Source organism: Podarcis melisellensis (genome assembly GCF_964234715.1).
Source record: "Podarcis melisellensis genome assembly, chromosome: 6".
Taxonomy (NCBI): domain Eukaryota; kingdom Metazoa; phylum Chordata; class Lepidosauria; order Squamata; family Lacertidae; genus Podarcis; species Podarcis melisellensis.
Genome location: NC_138538.1, coordinates 45,678,368 through 45,703,571, shown reverse-complemented (window position 1 = coordinate 45,703,571; position 25,204 = coordinate 45,678,368). Strand labels below are relative to the sequence as shown.

Sequence of the window (25,204 nt, the reverse complement as noted above, 5' to 3'; positions counted from 1 at the left end):
TCTGACTTCGTTTTGGTTTGCCAAACTCAGGGGAGAAGGAATTACAAAGATAAGAGGAAATCTTAAGGGTAGACCTTGGCCAAGTATGCACCATCCTCTGAAGAGACTCTTCTTTCTGCAGCACAGTCTGTTTTGTTACCAAGCAGAAGGATGACAACTCCATCTTCTGCTCCTTCCTGTGAAGAAACGCACATGCTGCTTCAAATATGAGCTGAAACCAAAATGACAGCAATAAAGGACCATCTACTGCATTTCTACAGGCTCTACAAATAGGATAGGCTGCAAAATAATTATTCCGAGTTCCTGACAATTAAGGAAACCAAAGTGCGTTGAAAATATGAGAGGTCCTCTTCTCTCAACTCATTTTTGCATCCATATTTTAGATACCTGAGTTGCCATATCTCTTAGAATAGGCAGAATCTTTCCCATATTTCATTAAACAGTGGTTTGGAAACTGCAGATGGTATAGAATTCTGTGGCATAGAATTATGGGGCAGACAGTCTAAACATATAGCATGAATTCTAGAAGGACTGCACAGTCTACCAATTTGTTTCCAGGATCAATACAAAGTGCTGGTTTTGACCAATAAAGCCTAATGCTGCTCGGGTCTCAAGGATTGCCTCTCCCCACATCCTGGCATAAACCCAGTTATCATCTGAGCCCTTTTTCATCTACCCCCTATACAAGAGGTTTGGGGGGTAGCAAATGAGCTTGGGCCTTTTCAGTGGTGGCCCCTACTTGTGGAATGCTCTATTCAGTGCTGTCTTTTTCTTTAGGTGCCAGGCAAAGACTCTTCTCTTTAACCACCTCTTGGCTCTTAATTTTAAGGGTGGAATTGTGGCCTCTTTTAGTGAGATCAGTAAGTCCCGATCTGTTGCGTCTGTTTAAAAACATGTGTGCTAAAAAAATATATTAGATGTTTTCAATTGGTTTTAACGTTAAATCATTTTGGGTCACTCTGTGGTAGAAAAGTGACTAAAAAAATCAAATAAGGAAAACTTCATAACAGTCTTGTGAAGCTCAGGCTGACCAGGAATGGCCCCCATTTTATGGGTGGAAGAATTTTCTTGCCCAGGATTTGATTTAAGGCATTCTAGTTCAACATTCTGTCCCAGGGATGGGAAACCCTTTTCAACCCAAAGGCCACACTTCCTTCTGAGTAACCTTCTGAGTAACCTTCTGGGGACCGCATGGCCGTGGTGGGTGTGGCCAGAGGCAAGAGTGGGCATAGCAACAGATCTGACTCTTACCTTTGTATAGCAGGGTACATTCCAACCATGCAAAAGACAAAAGTTTCTACACACACAAAACTCTCCATCCTTCATCCACACAAGCAAAAAAAAGACATTGTTGCAGTTCAGTGAGACATTCCAGCCAAGCAGAAGCACTTATGTATGTTCCAGCATCTGTACTTTTCCAGCATCTATTAGTTCTAATGATCATGGACACTTTGCTATTTTAATTACCAATCATGCACTTTCTAGCATATATACTAAAAAATGCAGTACGGATTTTTCTAGTTTGCAACTTCCATGACAAGAACGAGTCAGCAAATGTATCTCATGACGACTCAGCATGTACTGTTGTTAATCAGGTCCGCAGTTGTAGCCACACGGGACATGGGTGTAACCAGGATTTTTGGTGTTTTTTGGGAGGCAGGCCTTTTGTTAAGGGAGGCAGGCCTTTTGTTGGTGGGGGGGCAGAACCTCAGATAGCTATGTATTTTTATGTATTTTTATTGATTTGGGAGGGCAGCTGCCCCTCCTTGCCCCCCCTTGGCTAAGCCCATGGCATGGGAATAACACCACAGAGAGGTGGATAAGACTGCAATCCTCAGCACCTTTACTGAAAGAAAACATAACATTAGGTCCAGTCGTAGCCGACTCTGGGGTTGCGGCGTTCATCTCGCTTTACTAGCCGAGGGAGCCGGCGTACAGCTTCCGGGTCATGTGATCAGCATAACTAAGCTGCTTCTGGCGAACCAGAGCAGCGCACGGAAACGCCGTTTACCTTCCCGCCGGAGCGGTACCTATTTATCTACTTGGACTTTGTGCTTTCCAACTGCTAGGTTGGCAGGAGCAGGGACTGAGCAATGGGAGCTCACCCCGTCACGGGGATTTGAACCACTGACCTTCTGATCAGCAAGCCCTAGGCTCTGTGGTTTAACCCGCAGTGCCACCCGCGCAGTGAGACTTACCTCTCATTAAACACACACAGGACTGCATTGTCCAAACTCAACAATGCAATCACCCAATCACCAAGAGCTAAAGCAGGAAAAACAAAAGCCAACCAATAACGGAAGAGAGTTGCTCTCCTTACCTGGATACAATTCATCCAGTACCGCACCTCTGCAAAGCTATGTTCTGAGGTGATGTCATACATCAATACAACTCCATCAGCCTTCCGGAAGAACTGCTTGGTGATACTGTGGTATCTGTTTTGGGGAGAAATGTGTACTTTTTCTGCAACATTTTTATAATTTCTTTCTTTCTTTTTCTAGATGCAGCACCTTACCCTACCTTTCTTGGCCGGCTGTGTCCCACAGGCGTAAAGCAAAGCACTTGTTATCCACAAAGAGGTTTTTGATCCGATAGTCCATTCCTAAGGGATACATTGGAGCCATTTACAATCAAGTTCACTTCACATCTCCAACCACTTCAAAGAGCTGAAAAGCTCAAGCTGGAACTGTACTGATAAGAATAAAACTCAGCAGGGCTCTAGCACTTCCATCCCTGAATTTTGGGGAGATTAATAAAAGCAAAGGTAGCAGAACACTGAGAAACTTGTTCAGTTTTATTATCTGAATTTTGCAGGTGTAAAACCTGACACGGAGTAATGGATTTGACTTCCTTCCATTTTAGAGTTGACTAACCTTCATACAAATAAAAAAAGGAGAACATTCAAACCGAAAGGCCACACTAGAAGGAAACGAGCTGGAAATGCCCTATAGATAAAAAATACTCTTCCTGCTGCGGTCCTTTGAATTTCTACATGGCTCAAATTACATTGGGATTGGGACCCCTTGTGGCCATGTGGATAAATTTAACTTACTGATGGGGCCTGGGGTGGGACAGAGGAGGTCAGGCATCAGGAGTAGGCGTAGCTGGGCATCTGCCAAGGCCAAGACCCTTGCAGGGGGATCACTGTCACCCCAGAGCCTCCTACTAGCCCTGCTACTTCTAGTCCTTCCTGTCGCTCCCCTCTCTGAGCATGCATGAAGCGACAAGTGTCAGGAGGCAGAGCAGCATCCTTCCGTTGGCTTTGCATTCTCTATCTGGGTGGTTGTGCAAATGTGAGCCCAGAGGGAGATGGGACAGCTAAGGAGGTAGACTAACTCAGGGAAGAGAGCCCACCAAGGACATCTTGCCCAAGGGCTGTTGAAAAAGCTGGAGCTGATTTTTGGTATGGCTCAGTGTATTTGCCAGCTTAGCAAGGGTTTTGGGGTAGTTGTTTTAACACAGGAAGAGTTTAAAAAATTCCTTTGAACAATTTATTTGTTTCAATTCTGTTACATTTATATCTCACCTGTCTTCACAGAACCCAAGTTGGTGGGTGTTTTGTTCCCAGGCAATCACCCATCTAGACACTGACTGGACCGATACCTACTTAGCTTAAGCAAAGCGATGACATTGCATGCCTTTAAAATGCGCCCTAGGACCAATTACCTTGCATAGGCAGACAAACAGTGACCTGGGTGGTGTTCCCCAGCCCCAAATAGGGCAGGAAAACAAATTATGTCTTCCAATTTGCTTTTGGTTATGCAGATGCCTGCGACAGACTTACAATAGAATCGGTCGCTCAACTCCCACTTGGTTCCTCTCATTCTAAAACCATGCTCTTTCCTTCAAGTGAATGTTTTCTTTTAAGAAAACCATGCTCAATTATGGAAAATAATGGAATATCTCTGGTGATATTATTTTCAAAAGTATAACTTCAAGCAAAATAATGCCAACAATAAGAAAAATGCAGGTCAATCTCTAATATTGGAGTGTTATATTGTATATAGAGCTCAGGGTCACTGCCACTCCTTATGGAAAGCAGGTCCAAGAGTGGCCTAATCATACAAAAATATAGGCCAAACTGGAGTATAAATACATGGCAGGCAACTAGCTATCTTATTTTTTCTTAATTAGAGATGGGCACCGGGGAGCCCAATTCTTGGTTCAAACACAGTGCATGGGAAGAGGAGGTTTATCTCCACACACAAATGCTCACTGAGATTAGAACAGAGACAACACACCCCATGGGGCTAGGAACCTTAGAAATAATAACACGTCTAGCCTAGGGGTGGGGGTACCAACTTGAATAAAATATGGGGGGCAGGTAAGCCCCGTCCCGCATAATTGATCGCATGATGCAGTGCACACACACCATTTGAATGGCAATCCCCATCAATTTGGGGGGTCCTGGCTCCCTCAAATATATTGGCCCCTAGGAGTTGTCTCCTATGGGAGAGACGACACAGTGTCTCTTTTTACCTGCGGGTGAAAGATTGATTCATACCTACAGTCGCTGTCATATTTGCATCGAAGGAATCATCTTGCAGTCGGTGCAAAAAAGACGTTTTGCCAACATTAGAGTCTCCAACAAAGAGCACATTATACATGTGGTCTGGACAAAAGAAAACAGCTGTGGTGTCTTTAGAAGCTGCTTTTGCATCCACATCCACTGGATAGTCTGCAGCTTCTGCTTTGACATTTGTTTCCTCATCCATTTCTACCCTGACCTCTTGGTTCTTCCTACACCCTGGCAAATCCATGCATCCTTCTCTTTTGTCTTCTGATAATGTTACTTCTAGACCCTCTGTGGTTTGTGTTTGCATTTCTGGTTGGAGCATATTCTCTAACTGGTGGTTTTGGAAAACGGAGATCTCTGGCTCACATCCTTCATCCAACTTTGGTAGGGCTATTCTGGGTGAGGAAAGAGCAGGTGGCGTATCTTCCACTGATGGGTGTTGAGTCTCAGGTATCTTTTTCTCTGATGTTTTAATTTCTGGAGATTGCTTTACCACTCTCTGCTCAGAATCTGCAGGTGGCCATTGAGTCCAGCTGATACCACTGCACTTTAAAACTTGCTTGGGAAGTTGGATAGCCTGTTCTAAAATGAGAGTCTTTCCTTGCATCGAGTCTTTTTTATAGTCACCGGCTGGACTTGTCAATTCTTTATAAACAGAAGACTGCACTTCAGGAACAAGAATACATCCTCTCTGCTTTGACTCTAGAGTTTTGACTTCCCTTCTTGGCTCAGAGATGTTTGCATTCTTCACCTCCGGAGCACAAGTTAGTCTTTCTTGAAGTAGAGTATCTCTTTGCCATGAAGCTCGTCCAGAAAGAGTCTTAGCACTTCTCTTCTGCAGATCGCGGTTTCTGGAGCTAGCATCATATGGAGTTATTTTTTCCTGCATTTTTCTTTGCTGAGAATTTCCATTCTCTCTAATTTGGCCCAAGAACTGAAAACCAAAGTTGTCTATTTGTGGATTGTTTGATGATTCAGACACCTTGTTTACTGCTGCTATGGCATCATTCAGCTCTCTGAGCAAAGAGCTTTGGCCCACGACTTCCTGTGGGAAATATTTTTCTGGTTCTACAACGGAGTCTACCCAAGGATCCTCTTCAATGGAGATCACTCTAGTAGTTCTAGATTCTGAGCCGGCTTTGGCCATTGATGCCACACCACCAGGTGCCCTATGGGGAAATGATGGATAGAGCAGCACTCATTTGGTACAAGATAAGGAAAATAAGAAACAAGGCCTTAGAAGTGCACAGTTCCTGCTGGAGAACATCAAGATCTCATGGGCCTATGAAATGCTAACTCAACCACCAGCAAGTCTTCTGGGCTCTTATGTTTGTTGCTTTCGCAGAGTAAAGACTGAGCATATCTGTTTCTAACATGCATGTTTCTTCTTATAAACACAGTGAGGGATGAAAGCAGTAATGTATATCAAAAGGCCAAAGAGAAACATGTTGGTAAACTAAGAGTCATTCCACAAAAATGAGGTAACAGGGCATTTATTAAACCACTAAAGAATGTGAGAATCTTCAAGATCAACCGTACTCTAAACTCTGTCTGTTTCCACGGCTCTTCCTTACAATCCACTGATAAGCAGTATTTTGGTTTTATGGGGGAGAGCTAAAAAGTCTGCCAGAGTTAATTCTGAGGCATTATTCAAGAGCTAGGCAGACAAAACAAATGAATGTACTAGGTTCGCCTTGGGGTTGGCAACCCTTTAATGGCAATGTCTTGGTAATAAGGTGGGACATTATCATTATTTATGTATTAATTATTAATTATTAATAATAATTGTCTAATGATGGAATGTCAGTGTGGGAAGCTCTGTTTATTGTTCTTGAACCACTTTGAGATCAGCTTTGTCACTGGCAAAGCTGCATACAAATATTAAATCTGATCTAATCTAATCTGTTTGGCCCCAGGGTACTTTTCAAACATGCATTTGGCTTTCTGGGTGCGGCGTATGTGAAAGGTCATGAGAATATCAGGGCTGCAGACAGAAGTAACGTAACTGCTTCAGTGCCAGAGCATGGACCCAGCTTCAACGAAGACTTCTGCCACTAGCATTCCTCACTTAAATGTATTAAAGGAGTATTTGGTACTTACTTCTGAGCAGAGCTGTCCAGTGTATCCTCACTCGGATTGTATCCAAATCTTCCTACCAATTCAGAGGAGCTCATCTCATTTGCACTCAGATGACCCTTAGAAGAATCACAATGGGATAAAGGCAGAAAAAGAAATAAGGATCACTTACTACCAATTTCAGTATCCACTTATGGGGGAGGGTGCCTGTTGAATCTCTGCATGATCTACTGCACTGGCCTTGCCTATTTCTAATCACACGTGTGTGAGAGAGAGGGGGGGAGACTGGATCAGTCCTGATGCAGACATGCAACTGAATTGCTCACACTTAGGAGAGGCTGCCTTTTGCATCTCATCACAAGTCACTGCTCTGATTTCGCCTCTATCTGCAGTGCACAGAAGGCATGTCCAGAACACTGACTCATGCAGAAATATGGGAGATAGCCTCTAATGAAAATTGGTCTCTTTTCCCTCTGTAAATCCCTATGCATGTCTACACACCACTTTGAGGGGTTTTTCTACAATCAAGTGGTATATAAATTTAATAAAATTAATTATGATATAAAAGACTCAAATAGAAGCCCCACTGACTTCAGTGGGCCTTATTCCCAGGTAAGTGTGCATAGGAGCGCAATCTAAGGCTGCAATCTTCTACACACACCCTTGAACTTAAGGGGCCTTACTTCCCAAGTAAATATGCACAAGGATTGTGTTGCATTAATCATTTTGGATAGTTTGAGTGAAGTGTGCCTCCAATTTCGGTTCAGAAGAAAAAATGTACATTGGTTAAGAGATGCTTGGGGAAGCCTGATTTAATGTAACTGGATTTCTCTAATGGTACTACTATACATGTAGAGTGCTAGATACTATCCCCAGGGCCCATGAGAGCTTAGATTCTCCCATAATCCTATCTGCTGGTTGAAACCACTATGTCGGATGCATTAATATACAGTACTCATAGCTAGAAAGCCTTTCTAGGGCAACACTTAGGCTGCTAATTATGGTGGCACCCCATGGGTGGGGGCAGTTCTGAGTGACAAAGGATGCAAGGTGAACAATTAAGAAATACCTGTTGACTTTGAGCAGTCTTGACAGAGACTTCCTCTGGTGATCTGCCACTGCCAAGGAAAGAAGGGATACATTGTCACTATCCCTGTACAGTGGTACCTCAGGTTAAGAACTTAATTCGTTCTGGAGGTCTGTTCTTAACCTGAAACTGTTCTTAACCTGAAGCACCACTTTAGCTAATGGGGCCTCCCACTGCCGCTGCGCAGCCGCTGCGTGATTTCTGTTCTCATCCTGAAGCAAAGTTCTTAACCCAAGGTACTATTTCTGAGTTAGTGGAGTCCGTAACCTGAAGCGTATGTAACCTGAAGCATATGTAACCCGAGGTACCACTGTATACTAAAATGTGTTGCTTCTGCAGGGGCACAAGCCTAGTAGCAGCAATAGTGCCGCAATGCATGTAACGGCATACATTAAGGATGGCGGGATGCAAACAGGAAATGGAATGGTGCCAACAGGAAGTGGGACAGTGCAAGTGCATATTATCTCAAGGGGGCTGTGAGGAACAGTGGAACTGCTCCACTCAATTTATGCTGTAGCTTTTTTGGAAAAGTGACATCTTTTGAGAGGTGTACCTCAGGAAGAGGTATCCCTGCCAGAAGCAATGTCCAAAATAGCCTAATCACCATCAACCTTTCCAAGGGGCAGCAAATAGTCCAGTCTGCTGAGCTATTCTGCTTTTACCTCTTCATCACATCTGATTAATGGAGTGAATGAACAGATGTCAGGGGCCGTAGGTGTACTGATGATGCAACACTTAGTTCCCTGTGCAAGAGTATCTGGGGTGCCACTCTCTTTTCCACCAGGTCAAAGCTAGTTCGTTGAAACTTGGAAAGCCTTCAAATGAAATAGCTGCCACAAGTTAGGCTACAAAGGGGGTTCTCTACAGTGTATCTTCCCCACCCCCCAAAAAAGGTGACACTGTGGTGGTTAGGACTCACCTCTCTTCTTTGTGTAACTGAGATACTCTACCCCTCATGAAATCCAGTTGCCTTTGGGTCTTTTGAAGCTGATTGAGGGTTTTTTGTAGCTGGACCTCAAGGGCCATGTTGGTTTCTTTGAGCTCCTGGGTTTGGGTACTGGCCACGTGCTGCTTTTCTCTAAGACTGAGAAACTGTGTCTCAAGCTGAGAAAGGAATATAGAAAGTGTTCAATGCCGTAAAAGAAAACCAGCAGTGTGGTGGTTAAGGTGCTGGACCTAGAAGAACAGGATTCAAAACCTCATCCCATCAAAGCTCAGAGAGTCACAGTCTCTCAGTCTAACTTACATTCATGGGGTTCTTCTTGTGAGGATAAAAATGGGGGAAGAACCTTGCAGGAAATGTGAGGTTGACATTTCATTTTATTTACTTTATTACATTTCTATTTTCTGCATGGGCTAGACCCTTCTGCAAGTAAAATGGGCAAGCCTCTTAGACATGAGGTTCTCAAACTCTTTTCAGGTGGTCAGTAGAAAAGTAATGAAACAGCTAAAAATATCTGCCTTGCATTTGATTCACATTCTCTGTCTTTCTCTCTCACACACTGGAGACTGAAGCCATTTTGACCCGGGCTAGAGGCTAACAAGTGCTGCATTCACATCATACATTGAAAGCACATTTCCTCTCCCTTCCAGAAAGGAGAATCCTTGGGAACTGTAGTTTGTTAAAGATGCTATGAATGGTAGTTCTGTGAAACAGGATTCTTCTTCCTGGAGTGCCTTATCTCAGGGTATCAAACATCACACCCTATTGTGCCTGGACAATTTTGTTGTTTAGTCGTGTCCGACTCTTCATGACCCCATGGACCAGAGCACGCCAGGCACTCCTGTCTTTCACTGCCCCCTGCAGTTTAGTCAAACTCATGCTGGTAACTTCGAGAACACTGTCCAACCATCTTGTCCTCTGTCATCCCCTTCTCCTTGTGCCCTCAATCTTTCCCAACATCCGGGTCTTTTCCAGGGAGTCTTCTCTTCTCATGAGGTGGCCAAAGTATTGGAGCCTCAGCTTCAGGATCTGTCCTTCCAGTGAGCACTCAGGGCTGATTTCCTTCAAAATGGATAGGTTTGATCTTCTTGCAGTCCATGGGACTCTCAAGAATCTCCTCCAGCACCATAATTCAAAACCATCAAATCTTCGGCGATCAGCCTTCTTTATGGTCCAGCTCTCACTTCCATACATCGCTACTGGACAATGGTGTGAGAGATTTTTCAGTGAAACAAGGCCATGGTCCCTGAGTAATGGAAGCAATGCAGTGTCCCCAGATGTGGCTGGACTACAGTTTCCATTCTTTGATGGGATTGGTAGTCCAACAATACCAGGAGGTCATGATGTTGGCGAATCATGTTGACTATATCTGAAATATTCAGCCACACTGCAAGCAGCTGTGTGTGTAGCGTTGCCATATTTTGAAGAGCAAAAAAGGGGACACGTTTGCTGACTTCAACTTTTACCTTGAAGCTATGGAGATTCTCATCATGAAAAAGAGGACGTGTCTTGGGAAAAGAGGACATATGGCAACCCTACATGTGGATGATGGTTTTGTTTTAGCCCGAGGAGATGCTTCCAGTAGATGGTGCTGTTTCCTCATGTCACATGGATAACTTTACCTCTTTTTGAACATCGAGGAAATGCTGTATTTCCCTTTCCCTGGCATCCAACAGTTCTTTCATCTCCACGCTGAGGAATTGGCTTTGGGTTTTACTCTGCAATAAACAAAGGTGGTAAAGCTATAGCTTCCCAGGGAATGTTCACACATGAAGCCTATTTGCATTTGAGTCAAAGCACAAGTGGAGCATGCAACCAATAGTTGCAGCATGGTTTACTCTTGTTCATGCTTCCAGACAACCATACCCTTTTTCAGGATACTCCATTCCCTTTCCACACCATTCCCCTGGTCAGCATTCTGTGCCCACAAGGCACGTTCAATCCCCACTGAGCTGTTTTGGGGTCCCCCCTGCCCTGAATTTTATTCTACATATTTTTTGTACTTATCCAAACTTTGGGATTCTCCTAAGCCTTCTGATATCTCCCTCTTCAGAGTGGATGCTGGTGGTTTTTCTACATAAAGATCCATATTTGGATAATGAGTTTGCTGCTAGTACCTAGATTCTATATATTATACATTAATGCGGGGGGGGGGGAGGGAATGAAACCTACCCTGACTACAATATGCATGCAATTTCTGCATTCACAGATGGAACAAATAGCGTGACATTTTTGTGCCTTGTGTGAAGTGTTATATGGCTGGTTGGTTTTTTGAATTTCCCATTGTGCAATGACATCAAGCCAAACCACACTGTGTATAGTCAAACATTAATATTTTTGCCCTTTTATAAGAAATCAGGAACTCTGAAGGCCCCTGGCATTATAAGTGTTATAATATCCTTTTTTAAAAAATCCTACAAGTGAAATTTTCATAACGGAGAATAGTCACCTTAAGAAAGACAGCTACAAGCAAATATTAAATATATTTGGGGAGGGAGATGTTTGCCAAAGACCTGAGAGCAGTGCTTTTTTCCTAGGGGTACTCAAGAGTACACAGTATGGGCACCTCTTCTTCTTTTTTTGTAGCTAAAAAAGTGTGGCACTTACTGTAACAACTTCAAGGTGAGTCCCAGCACCTATTTTTTTTGGGGGGGGGGTGAAGCACTGCCTAAGAGTATCGTCTTAGTTCCCCATGTAAACAAAGAACAATTCATGTCAACAAGGAGCCATGTCTTCAGTGCAGTGGGCCCCCTCCCATAAGAAATCAGGCAGGCATCTATGATCTTTGTTCTAAACTGCTGGTGAATTTTCATGAGGGTTCTTTTTTTAAGCACAGGTTGTTGCAAAATGTGGCAACCTGAATTTAAGACTCAAAAAAATAATAATGAGAAAGTGTGAGAACTGGAATTGACAGGTCCTTCCATCCCTTAATTGCAGGTGGTGCTGGCTATATTAGAATTGTTCTCCTCTGCCTGCACAAGGGTTCTGAGAACATGCTTTCTAGAAAGAAAGACGATTACAGTACAGTCCTTTACACGTCTACTCAGAAGCAAGCCCCATTCAGTTTGACAGGGCTTACTTCCGCATAGGATTGCAGCCTTATTCCTTCTCCATGTTTTGGACCAGAGTCCTTTTTCACAGCTCTCTCTCCTGCTGACTGTCTTATGATGAGGCATCTGCCCCTGGGGTCATTGTGCAGCACTAGAACAACACCATCATGTGTTGTTAACGAGGATTTAAATGGTGATTTAAATGGTGTGATCCACCCTGAGCTTTTGGGAGAGGGCAGGAACTTAAAAGGAAAACTCAACACATCCCTTCTCATAAATCTGAGGAATTACACATGATCCAGTTATGCACCAACCTCAAGCTGCAGCCGTCTTGTCTCCTTGTCTATTTGCTGTTCCAACTCCTCATATAACTGCTGCACCTCCTTGTTGTGATCAGCCACTCGTCTAGTGCAGAGGAGCAAACAAGAAGGCTTTACTGCAGAGTTGTTTAAAGGTGGGTAACATGGTTACCCTCCAAACGCTATGGGCTACAGCTCACATCAGCACCAGCCAGACTGGCCCACGTTCTTGGAGGATGGGAGTCAAAGCCTGCAAGATCTGGGAAGAACCACAGTGCCTACCCATGTGCCTTAAGAGAGCCCCTTCATTTGCTGATCTCAACATGGCTCCGTGTCAGGCCAGGACTGGAAAATTATGCTGAGATTAAGGTAAAGGTAAAGGGACCCCTGACCAAAAGGACGAGATGGTTGGATAGTGTTTTCGAGGCTACCAGCATGAGTTTGACCAAACTGCGGGAGGCAGTAGAGGACAGAGGTGCCTGGCGTTTCTCTGGTCCATGGGGTCACGAAGAGTCGGACACGACTAAACGACTAAACAACAACAACAAATGACCGACTCTGGGGTAGTGGCGCTCATCTCGCTTTATTGGCCAAGGGAGCCGGCGTACAACTTCCGGGTCATGTGGCCAGCATGACTAAGCCGATTCTGGCGAACAAGAGCAGCGCACGGAAACGCCGTTTACCTTTCCGCCAGAGTGGTACCTATTTATCTACTTGCACTTTGATTCTTTAAAAGGAGATGACAGGAATTGAACCTGTGACCAGAACCGTACCTGGGCTCCATTGGCAAGGAGATGTATCAGCACCTCCTGCCCAGCTCCAGAGAAAGATTGACATAATTCAATCAATACAAATGATTCTTAAACTGGGTGTTTAACAGCACAATCCTCTAAATGTACACTCAAAAGTAAATCCTGCCAAGTTTAATGTGGCTTACTCCCAGGAAAGTGGGTACACATGATAGCAGCCTAAATCTGGCAAGCCTGAGGCAGGACCTTCTGACAATACCTTGCTTGCTTTGTCGTTACTTCTGACAAGGCATCAGAAGAAAGGTTGTGCCCAGTGCACACTCTACTCGGAAGTAAGCCGCGCTTAAGTCAATGGCCCTTGCTCTCTGAGGTAAACATGCAGGGGTGCATGCGCTGGTCAAGGTGGGAAAGAAGCCAGGGGAAAGCGAATCAGCAGTGGTAAATTAAAAGCCTCGCCTGACATTTTTCAGTCACCACATCTGCTGAAAGGCCACTCTCAGGGCTAGCCAGGTGAGCAGAGGGCGGGGAACAGCAGCCACACGGCCAAGTAGAGCTGCCCTCATGGGGAGCCCCACTGCACAAACTGTCAACACTGATGGCTGACTGGTGAGGGCTGCTGCAAAGGTCCATGCCAGTGGCCAGATTCCCCACTGAGGCACCAAGGCACAATTTTTGTGCCGCCCCCAGCCTGTGCCTTCGGCTGGGACCAACCTAACTGTCCACTAGGTCTGCCTGTGGCTTTCCACAACAGCCTTTCCCAACCTAGTACCCTTCAGATACAGATACAGGGCTCAGCATCCTTTTTCAGCCATGGGCCAGTCCACCGTCCCTCAGACCATGTGGTGGGCCAGACTATATTTGGGGGGGGGGTGAACGAATTCCTATGCCCCACAGAGATGCATTTTAAATAAAAGCACACATTCTACTCATATAAAAACACCAGGCAGGCCCCACAAATAACCCAGAGATGCATTTAATTAAAAGGACACATTCTACTAATGTAAAAACACACTGATTCCTGGACTGTCCGTGGGCCGGATTGAGAAGATGATTGGGCTGCATCCGGCCCACGGACCTTAGTTTGCCTACCCCTGCACTATAACGTCCATCAGACCCATCCAGCGAGGCTTTGCTGGCTGATGGGAGCTACACTGCAAAACACCTGAAGAGCACCAGGTTGGGGAACACTTTTCTGAAGGAAAGCCACGGCCTCTTCTGTTGAGCTATGTATGCCCCCCTATTCTCTCTACAAATGCAAACACTCCAACCTTTTCTACCCTTTGGGTTCCAAATTCCCTTTTCCTGGAGTCTTTCTACCCATTCCGGAAAGCTGCACTTACGAAAGCAGTTTCCGCGCTTCACTCGTACATCCAGTGACCTACGTTTTCAGCATTAACTGCAGTGTCTCTTTTGCGCCCCTCGATTCTTTGATCAAGTGTGTCATTTTAGCCAAGAATTCTTTCAGGTTTCCCAGCAGATGTGGTTCATCCTGTCGGAGCTGCACCCAAATCTTCCAGATTTCTGACTGGCTGCAAGAGAGAAGATTGTCTCATTTCCCAGCGAATATTCTGTTGATCCACCTGAATCCTCAGGAGACCTCTCAATCGGGACAGCCTGTCTCAACTGTTCTTAGGATCTGAGAGCAGTTTTGTTTCTTCCTAAGAACAGGCATGTGGATCCATAAGGCAACGGGGCTGTAAAGCAGCTATTGCGAAAGCTGAAATACCTCTTATCGCCATGCATGTCACTTTGAAAATAACTAGTTAGTGGATAAAATAGGAAAGTGTCTAGGCCATATTAACTATTACTGTTGCCTTTTTGTGAGTGTACCTACTGGTATCAAGTACCATCACTACCTCTTCTTCTTCTTCTTCTCCTTCTTCTTCTTCTTCTTCTTCTTCTTCTTCTTCTTCTTCTTCTTCTTCTTCTTCTTCTTCTTCTTCTTCTTCTTCTTCTTCTTCCCATGGCAGCCATTTTGTGCTTGTACCCACAGCACTTTTATCACAGCACTTGAGGTGGTTGCCTCCCTTTACCGGTAGGACTAATCCCACCTTTCAAGCCCCAAGAGCTACTTCCTTAACTCAGGGTGTTGAAACATGATCTTCAAGATCCAGAGCATCTTCCTGCAGACTTTCCACTTCCACAACCCATATAGTAACTCAAGCTTAAGTGCAGAATTCAACACCAAAACTCTTTCACCTATTCCCTATTCCTCCTCTGCCTGGATCCTGTGTTGTGAGATTCAGTATAAAACTAGCATAAGGTTTGCATGCACTTACTCTTCAAAGATGTTGTCAGCTCCCAGTTGGTTTAGGAAGGCCTTAAAGCACATTTGCTCCTCTGTATCAGCTTCCTCCAGAGACAGGTGGGTAGGAGCCTTTATGGAAGGCATCTTTCTCTTCCGGTGCGCTCTTGCCACTGTCTGTGAGCTCAAAAAATACCCTGCCACATAGACAATGAAAATCACACCTCTGGATAGACATGGTGCAATACAGAACAGTTTCAAAGCAGTATTTGGCCCCTAGGACCAAATAACTACCTACGACGAGACATGCTGAACCAGAGCAACTGCCACAAGCACTCTGCTGATCCTCGTGTTGATCTAGACAGACCGTCAGAATCAAGAGGCTTCCAGACAGGGGCTTAATATTGTGGACAGGTCATTGGCAGGCAACAGTGGGCGTTTTCCTTTTCCTGGTTGAATTATTTTACCCGGAAAGGGTAAATCTGGATTAAATAGGCGACGGAAGCAGCAGATACAGGCTGGCATTTTTTATGCCTCCCACAAGGGAGGTGCAGAGGTTGGCAACACAAGAACAGGCCTTCTCCGTGGTGGCTCCTGTTTGTGGATGCTCTCTCCCAGGAAGGCATGCTTGATGCCATCCCTATCTTTTTTTGGACACCAGATATTTTCACTGACCCATGCTTTTTGGATGTTAATCTTCTGCTTATCTTTTCAGTGGGTTGGGTTGAGTTGGACTCGCTCTTTTATCGGTGAGCATTTTAGGGTGTTTTTACACTTATTTTCCATCTTTGTTTCTGTAACTCGCTTTGAATCACTTTTGGAACAGAGTGACCACTACTAATAAAATAATAATAATAATAATGTGGATGCTGCTGCAATACTTTGCAAGCATGAGAAGCAACCATCCTCAGTCGGGGTGGCACAGCAACCATTGCTCCAAACTTCTGCACTTCCCTGCAAATGGGGGCTTCCTGCCAAGGATTGCAGACAAACATTGCACATTATCAACCCCATCAGTGTAACATAAACACACTAAAGCAATGCATACTAAGCCCCTCAGTGAACTCTTCTGTGGTTAAGTAGCCCTTGCTGTCAGTATCCAGGCCATCAAACACAAGCTCCAGCTCTTTGGTGCTCCAAGGAAAGTCTGCCTCCAATTTCTGAAAACAATACAAATGTGAAGTTAAGGCCCTGGTATCAGTCCCTTTGCTCTCAGACAGATAGTAAACAGTTCGGTCTGCCAAAAAGGTGCCCTCAGTGTCATTGCGGGGTCAGAAATGATTGGTGGTCCTGTTTTTATATAAAATAACCAGCTGTATAAAACTGTGCTTGCTGTGTCTGTTTCCCTGCTGGAGAACCTATTAAGTGTTATGCTAAAAAATAAACAAAGTAATAAATAAATAAATAAATAAATAAATAAATAAATAAATAAATAAAGTTTGCAGTCCATTAACCTGGTCTTTTTAAGTTGAATCTCTTCCTTTGTCTATTTGTTAGGTACTCGTTAATTACCTCTTATCAGCTCTTGCTTGGAATGTGTTAAGGAGGCATTTTATTGCTCAAGGCCTGTAGATATAGCCAAGAGGCGCCTAAGAGTGAAAGATTTACAATCCAAGATAACAAAAAGAAATAGCAGGTGCTACTTTGGGGACTCTGCACATGTTCTGGAGCCTATTAGGATCTCATGAATATTAGAAGACAAACCCGGGGAGGGGGGGCTAAGGCTAATCTAAATGCACATGTGATGTGTGTGCTCCCCTCCTTCACATGCCAAGGAGTAAGACATGAAATGGGCCTTCTGGGAAATCTATAAGCTGTAAGTCTTAACCAATCAGAAAGCAGATGGAAGAAAGGAGGAGGGAGAAAGTAGGAGAGGGGGGGGAAATCAATGTTTTAAAAGCCTGGCGCAAGAGTCCTCGTGGCCGGCATTTTCCTTCCCTTTCTTTGGAGATGTTTGTGCGCTTTATTCAGTTGAATAAACAAAAGTATATTGGATCTCCTGTCTACAGGCTCTTATTGGCATTAGCAGTGCCTGGGACAATAAAAAGGTCTGATTAGCAGACCCAACATCATAACATTGAGTGGAAAAGAGTCGTAGCATTTCATTCTACATGCAGGGTCATAGACACCTAAATAATGTTAAGATGATAATTATTTGTTTTATGGTCACACAGAATGATCCATGATAAGGCAAAGTTGAGATCAGGGTTTTTGCCAGGCCTTTTCTCAACCATCATTAAGGTATTCTACTTCCACTGTCAAGAGGCAGCATGTCTGAAGCTTCCAGCAAGAAAAATATCTGGCCCTCAAAAGCACATGACATACATGCACCACCAATTTACCTGCATATCAGCTCGTGTGATGAAACCTTCCTTTTTTCCATGTCCCTGGGAGAGGTTCCGAACTTTTTCCATGAGTTCAGAAAGGCATGGTTCTTCCTCTGAGATGGAAGATACCCGTGTGCTTCCCCAGGTCCCTCTTGCTTGCTTCCGGCGGCTCGACCCAAACTTTCTGCCAGGCATCCTCTGCTTATCCATGGCCCTCCCAGAGATTTACATTCAGTTCTTTGGAAAGAGGAAGGAAAGGGAGCGGGGGCATCATCCTTTTTCATATCCTCCACTGCCTCATAATTTGGCACGCTAGAGACACACGGCACTTTATGACGTGTGATGCAGAAAGGTTCTCCTCCTAGTTATCTTGAACCCGCGAAGGCTGGCGGTTGTGCCAGCTGTAAAGCAGTGATTCATTTGCCTGCTCATGGATCTGCATGCCTACACTAAACCCACTTTGCAAGCAAGCATCAGGAGCTGCTGAGGTTAGGAGCAGAACGCATGAAGTATATGCACTATTGCCCCAGGTGAGTTGCAAAGCAGAACATTTCCCTGGTCAGTTAAGATTGCCCAGGTTCTGCCTACCTAGGACGACATCAGCTCTCCCTGACTTTACAGTGGTACCTCAGGTTACGTACACTTCAGGTTACACACTCCGCTAACCCAGAAATAGTGCTTCAGGTTAAGAACTTTGCTTCAGGATAAGAACAGAAATCGGGCTCCGGCGGCGCATCAGCAGCAGGAGGCCCCATTAACTAAAGTGGTGCTTCAGGTTAAGAACAGTTTCAGGTTAAGAACAGACCTCCAGAATGAATTAAATACTTAACCTGAGGTACCACTGTATTATATATTTAGGTGAGCTGTTTATGGCACATTGAGGGCCTAAAAGAAAAGAAAAATAACTCTCAGATATGGAGGGGCTGTGAGGGACGCGGGTGGCGCTGTGGGTTAAACCACAGAGCCTAGGACTTGCCGATCAGAAGGTCAGCGGTTTGAATCCCCGCAACGGGGTGAGCTCCCGTCGCTTGGTCCCTGCTCCTGCCCACCTAGCAGTTCGAAAGCACCTCAAAGTGCAAGTAGATAAATAGGTACCGCTCTGGTGGGAAGGTAAACGGCATTTCCATGTGCTGCTCTGGTTTGCCAGAAATGGCTTAGTCATGCTGGCCACATGACCCGAAAGCTGTCTGCAGACAAACGCTGGTTCCCTGGGCCAATAAAGCGAGATGAGCGCCGCAGCACCAGAGTCGGTCATGACTGGACCTAATGGTCAGGGGTCTGTCTCTTTACCTTTTTTATGGAGGGGCTGTAGCTCTTAACTTTGCATGCAGAAGGTCAAAGGTCAAATTAAAAGGAGAGCAGGAAAGATCTCTCATTGAGGCAGACCAGCTACTGTTACTGCCAGTCAGAGAATACAATGCATAAACAGACCACATGTCAGTGAGCTTATTACGGTAATTTATAAATATTTCCCAGGCTGTTTGCAGTTGGGAAGCAATTATTTGCGACAGGCAAGTGGGTTTTTTTACAAGCCTCCGCTAATCCTGGCTCTGCCTCTGCCCTGTATCCAAAGAGACCTCTTCCGCCATTTCCTTCGTTGTTGTAAATCAAAAGTATCCAACATGGTTTCCTCAAGATGCTGTGGATGGCAACCCCCATCACCCCTGACCATTGGGCATGTTGGCTAGGGATGGTGGGGATTGTAGTCCAAAATATCAGGAGGACACTACATTAGCCACCATTGGGCTAAACATACTTTGGCTCCCAGCTTGCCAGTGGATATCAACATCATCCAGTGCATGCGCCAACATTGCAATCTTAACTTCTGCACCAAGAATTCTTATCTAGATCAGGAAAGGAAGTGACAGGATATACCTGGTGACAGCTGCCACATATGTTGTGCTACGTCTCTAGTTTATGGCTGTTTTGGACTTGCATTCGCTCCAATCCTCCCTGTTTGCCAAGGATGGGTGCTACTTGTTTTCAAGTTAAAATGTGGTTAGCTTCAGTTACTGATGTCATCATGCTTTAGGGCTCAGCTCCCAGCCCCATCTCTCCAGAAGTAGAACATCTGAGTCAGAAATGGATGCACATTGTCTTCAGTGCACACAAAGGTACATCTATGTGCACGCATTCTGAGGCACCACAGAGCACAAAACCTGCCATATCACATGCAATGGCTACTGAGGTTTGTGGATAACATACCATTTATGAAACAGTTGTGGTTTTTTTTGAAACCAGAAGCAATTGTTTTCTGAAACAATTATGTGTATCTGAAACCAAAACAGTAAACACACTGCTGGCTCTTAAGTGCATGGAGGACAGATTATTGCTGGGTAAATGAACACACAGGAGGTGAACAGTCTTCACTAATATAAAACAGAGGAGACAGTGGTGTTCACCAAACGATCCTTGATTGGAGAATAGAGATTATTCAAACATACCCCTATTCTCATCATCCATGAAACCTCGCAAGGTTTTGTGATCCCTTGGGATTCAAGCAACACCTTTTTAATAGGCCAATGGTAGATCGGCATAATAAGCTTTAGAATCGAGAAAGTTCAGCAGTCGAGAAAAGTCTTGTGAAACTCAAAAGCTTGTTACAATACAGTGGTACCTCAGGTTAAGTACTTAATTCGTTCCGGAGGTCCGTACTTAACCTGAAACTGTTCTTAACCTGAAGCATCACTTTAGCTAATGGGGCCTCCTGCTGCTGCCGTGCCGCCAGAGCACGATTTCTGTTCTTATCCTGAAGCAAGGTTCTTAACCTGAGGTACTATTTCTGGGTTAGCGGAGTCTGTAACCTGAAGCGTAAGTAACCTGAAGCGTATGTAACCCAAGGTACCACTGTATTGGCCCCACTGCTTTTTTTCTGGGGGGACGCAGGGGGACGCATACCCCTGAACATTTTGTGAATCGAAGTATGGCCTCATTGAGGGGCAGTATTTCAATATGAGTGGGAAAATGAGAATACCACTAAACAATATTTTAGAAAAAAGAGCACTGATTGGCTCCCTTTTTAAAAGTTATTATCTGAATCATTTAAAAATTCAGGGGTCAGCAAACTTTTTCAGCAGGGAGCCGGTCCACTGTCCCTCAGACCTTGTGAGGGGCCGGACTATTTTTTTTTGGGGGGGGGGTGAACGAATTCCTATGCCCCACAAATAACCAGAGATACATTTTAAATAAAAGCACACATCCTACTCATGTAAAAATACGTTTGCACAGTCTGCGGGCCGGATTTAGAAGGCAATTGGGCCAGATGCGGCCCCTGGGCCTTAGTTTGCCTACCCATGTTTTAGATCTTAATCCAGGGGTCGGCAATCTAAGGCCCATGGGCCACAAGCAGCCCATGGGGGTCATTTAACTGGCCCGTGGACCCCCGCTGCCCGCTCACTTGGCTCCCATGCACCACGCTAAACCAGCACGGAGCAGAGCGGGGACTGCCTTCCGCGATGCTGGCCAGCTTCCCATTGGCTGCAGGAAGCCTCCTCCATGCTGGTAGAAGCGCTGGAAATGGCATTTGCATATGCATGCATGCGCGCATGCGTGCACACACACTCTGGCCCACTGCAGTGTCTGCAGGACCGTGAATGGCCCATGCCACAAAAACTTTGCCGACCCCTGTCTTAATCAGCCTTCCTTTGAAACCATCATGCTAACTGTACTTGTATCTAATTATAGAAATTATGGTACAGGAGCCCACAACTTTCTAGCATTTGTAATTAGACATGTTCGCAGAAAGAAGAAGTACTTACTCTCAAAGAGGATCGAGAACTGCTTGCCTATATCGCTGGCGGTGAGTCAATAGAATTTCCCAGGTTGAACAGTGCAGTGGGGACCAAGCAGACTTGGCAGACTTGGCAACACACAGCAACAAAAGTTGGTCAACTAGTTTCAACTGGAGCCTTTTCAGGGTATGTGAAACTGAATGTGGAAGTCCAACTCTCAAATGATAACTATGATCTAGAGTGCGCTGTCTGAAGTGTCTTGCAATTTTTAAAAACCATTTCCTCTTTTTCTGCTACTTTATGGGGGAGGTTAGACTTGTATGGTTAGACTCAGCGGTGGAGCAAGTGGATCAGGCCCCTGGGGTGGTGCCGCCCGGCATTTTGTCACCCCCCTCAGTGGTGACACCCAGGTAGACCCGCCCCTACCACACACCCCTTCCTCCGCCCCTGGTTAGACTTGTATTAACTTTTGAATGAATGGCTTAATATGAGCATAACTCTGATATTATTAGTATTGGATATTGTTCACTGACCGGTTGGTATGTTTTATGCTCCTTTAAATGAACTGCAGTTGTTGAATTGGTAATTGCAATATATTATAATTATGGTTACTGTATTTAAATTGTCCATCCTATAAACCACTTTGGACACAAAGTTTCAGGGGAAATACAATATACCAATAAATAGTACTTCTGTGGGTTTTCTGGGTGACCAAAACTAAGGCCAGGTCCCTCCAAAAAGCAGCTCATGGTTCAAAGTTGACACATGATATAACTAAATGTTGAGTTGGAGGTTTATTCCACAAGGGTCATTATATAGTTTCCAGTTGCAGGATAGTTTCATGCTTTTGATTCTATATGTTTGGTGACTTCATTGGGCTTTTGCAGCTAGGGTTGCCAGATGTCATGTACAGTATATGAAATAAGAACTTTTCTTGGTAAATTTGTACATGTGTTCTTAATAATATAGCCCAAGAGCCTGCCCAACCTATTTTTCAAGCAGGACATTAATCTTCACAACACCCTTACATAAGACTAAGGTTCCATTAGCAATAGGCATGGATAGATGATGCAACTGGTACAAACTCAGAAAGCTTTTTTTAAAGTCAAGGCAACTCAAGCCCCGCTAGTGCTCCATATCCATGCAACCTCATAACTGGTTGGTTCTCCTTGGTAGGTTCTAAATCTGCAATTGACCAACAGAGAGCCTGCAGTAAAGCTTTGGCAAACTACAAAAAGTCAGCTTACATTAGAGACAATGGTTGTGCAAACAATCAGTATGGATTCACACAGCCAGCGCATGTGGTGATTTTCCAGACACCTAACACCTTTAAATAAGTTCCCACATTTTGCTTGTGCTGCTGGCAAAGGATGAAATTTCAGTTGATTTGGACTGTCATGACAGTCAACTAAGTCTGGCAAAAAGCAGCTCTTTGAGTCTGCTCTAGAGTATATGCATTTACATGCCTACTCAGAAGTAGTCACACAGTTAAGAGGGTGCAGGATTGTAGCATAAGTGTGATTGAGTAATCTGCTGTAAGAGGTGCTGTTTGCATTTTTTAAAATGTCAAAAGTGGAAAACAATTTACATCACTCTTCAGGGTTGTTCTTGTTTTGTTTACAATACAAAAAAAAAAGGTGCTGGAGAGTCACACTACAGTGTACAGTCCTGGTGTTGCTTGCAAGGGCCCAGGCAATGATGCGTAAGAGATTTTCCAAAGGAACCTGGATTTTGATTCAAACTCGCTGTATGAGCAGATCTATACCATACATTTAAAGCACATGGCTTTCACCCAATAACCCTAGTTTGTATGTAAGTCACTATGGAAGCCTTTTTGGTTGACAAGCAGGGTTTCTCAAACTTGGGTCTCTAGATGTTTCTGGACCACAATTCCCATCATCCCTAGCTAGCAGGACCAGTGGTCAGGGATGATGGGAATTGTAGTTCAAAAAGAACTGAAGACCCAAATTTGGGAAACCCATCTGTAAAAAAATAAAAATAAATAAGGGAATTGTAGTTCTATGGCTCCAGCTACCAGGAATGTTTGGGGTAAGTCATACGCACTAAATGTGTGCTGAATGTGCTTTAAACAGTCATTAGGGCTATCAACTCTCCCTTTCCCTTTCTTTCTTTCTTTCTTTCTTTCTTTCTTTCTTTCTTTCTTTCTTTCTTTGTTGTACTTATATTCCACGCTTCCTCCAAGGAGCTCCGGGTGGCTTGCATTTGTCTTTTTGTGCACCATTTTATTCTCACAATCCTGCAAAGTAGGTTAGGCTGAGAGATGGCGACTAGCCCAAGGTCACCCAAGCAAAAGCTTCTTAGCTGAGATGAGCCTGGGTCTCATCCTACTCTGTCACACCAATACAGGTGCAGGGACCCCAAATTGCATAAGTCCTAGCCAACATGGCCAACAGTCACAGGTATTGGGAGGTGTTGTCCAACAACATCTGGAGGACCACAGGCTTCCAGTCCTCACTCCAACCACTATTCCACCCCACTGACTTTTAATTAGGGGATCTGTGCTTTTAACAGCTGCACAGCAGGCAGAAATTCAGCACATGGAAATGCAATACCAAAGGAAAACTGTGTTTGCTGAATTGCTGCTTGTTAGAGGCTTCTTAGGGATACAGGTGGAGCTGTGGGTTAAACCACAGAGCCAAGGACTTGCCAATCTGAAGGTTGGTGGTTTGAATCCCCGCAACAGGGTGAACTCCTATTGCTTGGTCCCTGCTCCTGCCAACCTAGCTGTTTGAAAGCACGTCAAAGTGCAAGTAGATAAATAGGTACCACTCTGGCGGGAAGGTAAACGGCGTTTCCGTGCGCTGCTCTGGTTCGCCAGAAGTGGCTTAGTCATGCTGGAAGCATGACCCGGAAGCTCCCTCGGCCAATAAAGTGAGATGAGCGTCACAACCCCAGAGTTGGTCACAACTGGACCTAATGGCCTTTAGAGGCTTCTTTGTGGAAGCTCCTAGCACTCAGTATTTCCACCGTTAAAATAAAATCTAACTCCAAAATAAAGAAAAGCCTCCATGTGTTTGTTCTTTAACTAATACGTTGACTCACAATGTCACCCCCTAAAACATGAGCCAGACCATAAAAAGCACTTACCATTCGCCAGCATCTACAGGGTTCTCACTCGCTGCAAAGAGCAGGACACCTCCTCTTAAATAAGACGGCTCCTTTATTTTGCAGGCGGAAGTTGGCACAACCACAGAGGAGGGAGAAGGTGGCCGATTTCACCAGCATAACTGAGACATTTGTGTTGTCACTTTCCTTCTTGCTCAACCCATCTTTCTGTTGTGGGCTCAGCCAGAACAGCATGCTACAGCCACTCACGTTATTTTAACTGTTTGTCCTACAGATCTCTGGGAAAGGCATTGGTTGCCTTGGGACATTTAATGCAAGATTAAAATTGGCTGCACAAAACACAGTTGGTTTTCACTTTTACTTGGGAGAAGCCATATTTCCGGGAATATAAAGCATCAGCAAATGTTTTGCTGTTGAATGGGAGACCAATAGTACGGCCTACATTGAGCCATTTCACAAATGTGGAACAAGCTCAAAGGTCAGCCTGCAGTAAAAATTGTTTATGGAACGGTTTGCAAATAGAAATGTGATTGTGGTAGCAAGATTATTGTGGCTACCTAGAATACAAACAGGCAGCAAAGGGTTTTTTGGTCTTCAGTCTAGGTTAGTCAGAGGCGACTATAAAAAGCCACTGCCATTCCATTAAGCAAGTATGTAAATATATCTAGCTAGTTAATTACCCACTTTCTTTTCTGCCAAATTCTGCTGAGATTATCTGTATATTGATTAGCCATTGTTAACTGGCTTTTTTTAAAAAAAGCAAATAGTTGTCTGTATTCCAAGTAACATCCTACAAAGGAAGAGGATCTGCTATGTATTTTCAGGATCACATTTCTAAGAACAGTTGCCTCTTTTCTGAACCCAACCCCCACAAGATTATAGTAGTTTATATTTCATCCTGTGTAAGTGTACTGCCAGTGTACTGCCAAAAACACATTGTTTTGTTTATCCAATACAATTGCTCTTTTGTGTGTGCAAAGTGCTTCTTAGATATGTCTTTGAATATTTTGAAATATCAACTCACAGCTGCTTTTTAATCACTTGAAGGACATATGAATAAAAACCAATTACCGGTAATAGTGGTGTGCCGCCAC

General features: G+C 44.4%; 1 protein-coding gene across 5 annotated transcripts in view; it reads right to left on the bottom strand.

Moving 5' to 3' along the window:
- RAB44 (RAB44, member RAS oncogene family) overlaps positions 1-24,973 on the bottom strand; it is a 30,973-nt gene extending 6,000 nt beyond the window's left edge. For 3 of the 5 annotated variants that reach the window (XR_014169533.1, XR_014169534.1, XM_081916121.1), the window contains exons 1-14: positions 21,051-21,245; positions 17,308-17,529; positions 16,014-16,125; positions 15,000-15,162; positions 14,103-14,249; positions 11,987-12,077; positions 10,245-10,340; positions 8,599-8,783; positions 7,662-7,710; positions 6,617-6,711; positions 4,505-5,685; positions 2,521-2,602; positions 2,321-2,435; positions 75-176 (exon numbers count right to left, since the gene is read on the bottom strand). Coding sequence is in view for 1 of the 5 variants with exons in the window: in XM_081916121.1 (XP_081772247.1) it covers positions 75-176; positions 2,321-2,435; positions 2,521-2,602; positions 4,505-5,685; positions 6,617-6,711; positions 7,662-7,710; positions 8,599-8,783; positions 10,245-10,340; positions 11,987-12,077; positions 14,103-14,249; positions 15,000-15,162; positions 16,014-16,125; positions 17,308-17,502 (2,613 nt within the window). In the remaining 4 variants the exon portion in view is untranslated. Of the gene's footprint in view, positions 1-74; positions 177-2,320; positions 2,436-2,520; positions 2,603-4,504; positions 5,686-6,616; positions 6,712-7,661; positions 7,711-8,598; positions 8,784-10,244; positions 10,341-11,986; positions 12,078-14,102; positions 14,250-14,999; positions 15,163-16,013; positions 16,126-17,307; positions 17,796-21,050; positions 21,246-24,131 lie in introns of those variants that run through there. The other 2 variants (XR_014169532.1, XR_014169535.1) reach the window with 2 other exon arrangements.
- Between the last annotated feature and the right edge of the window lie 231 nt (positions 24,974-25,204).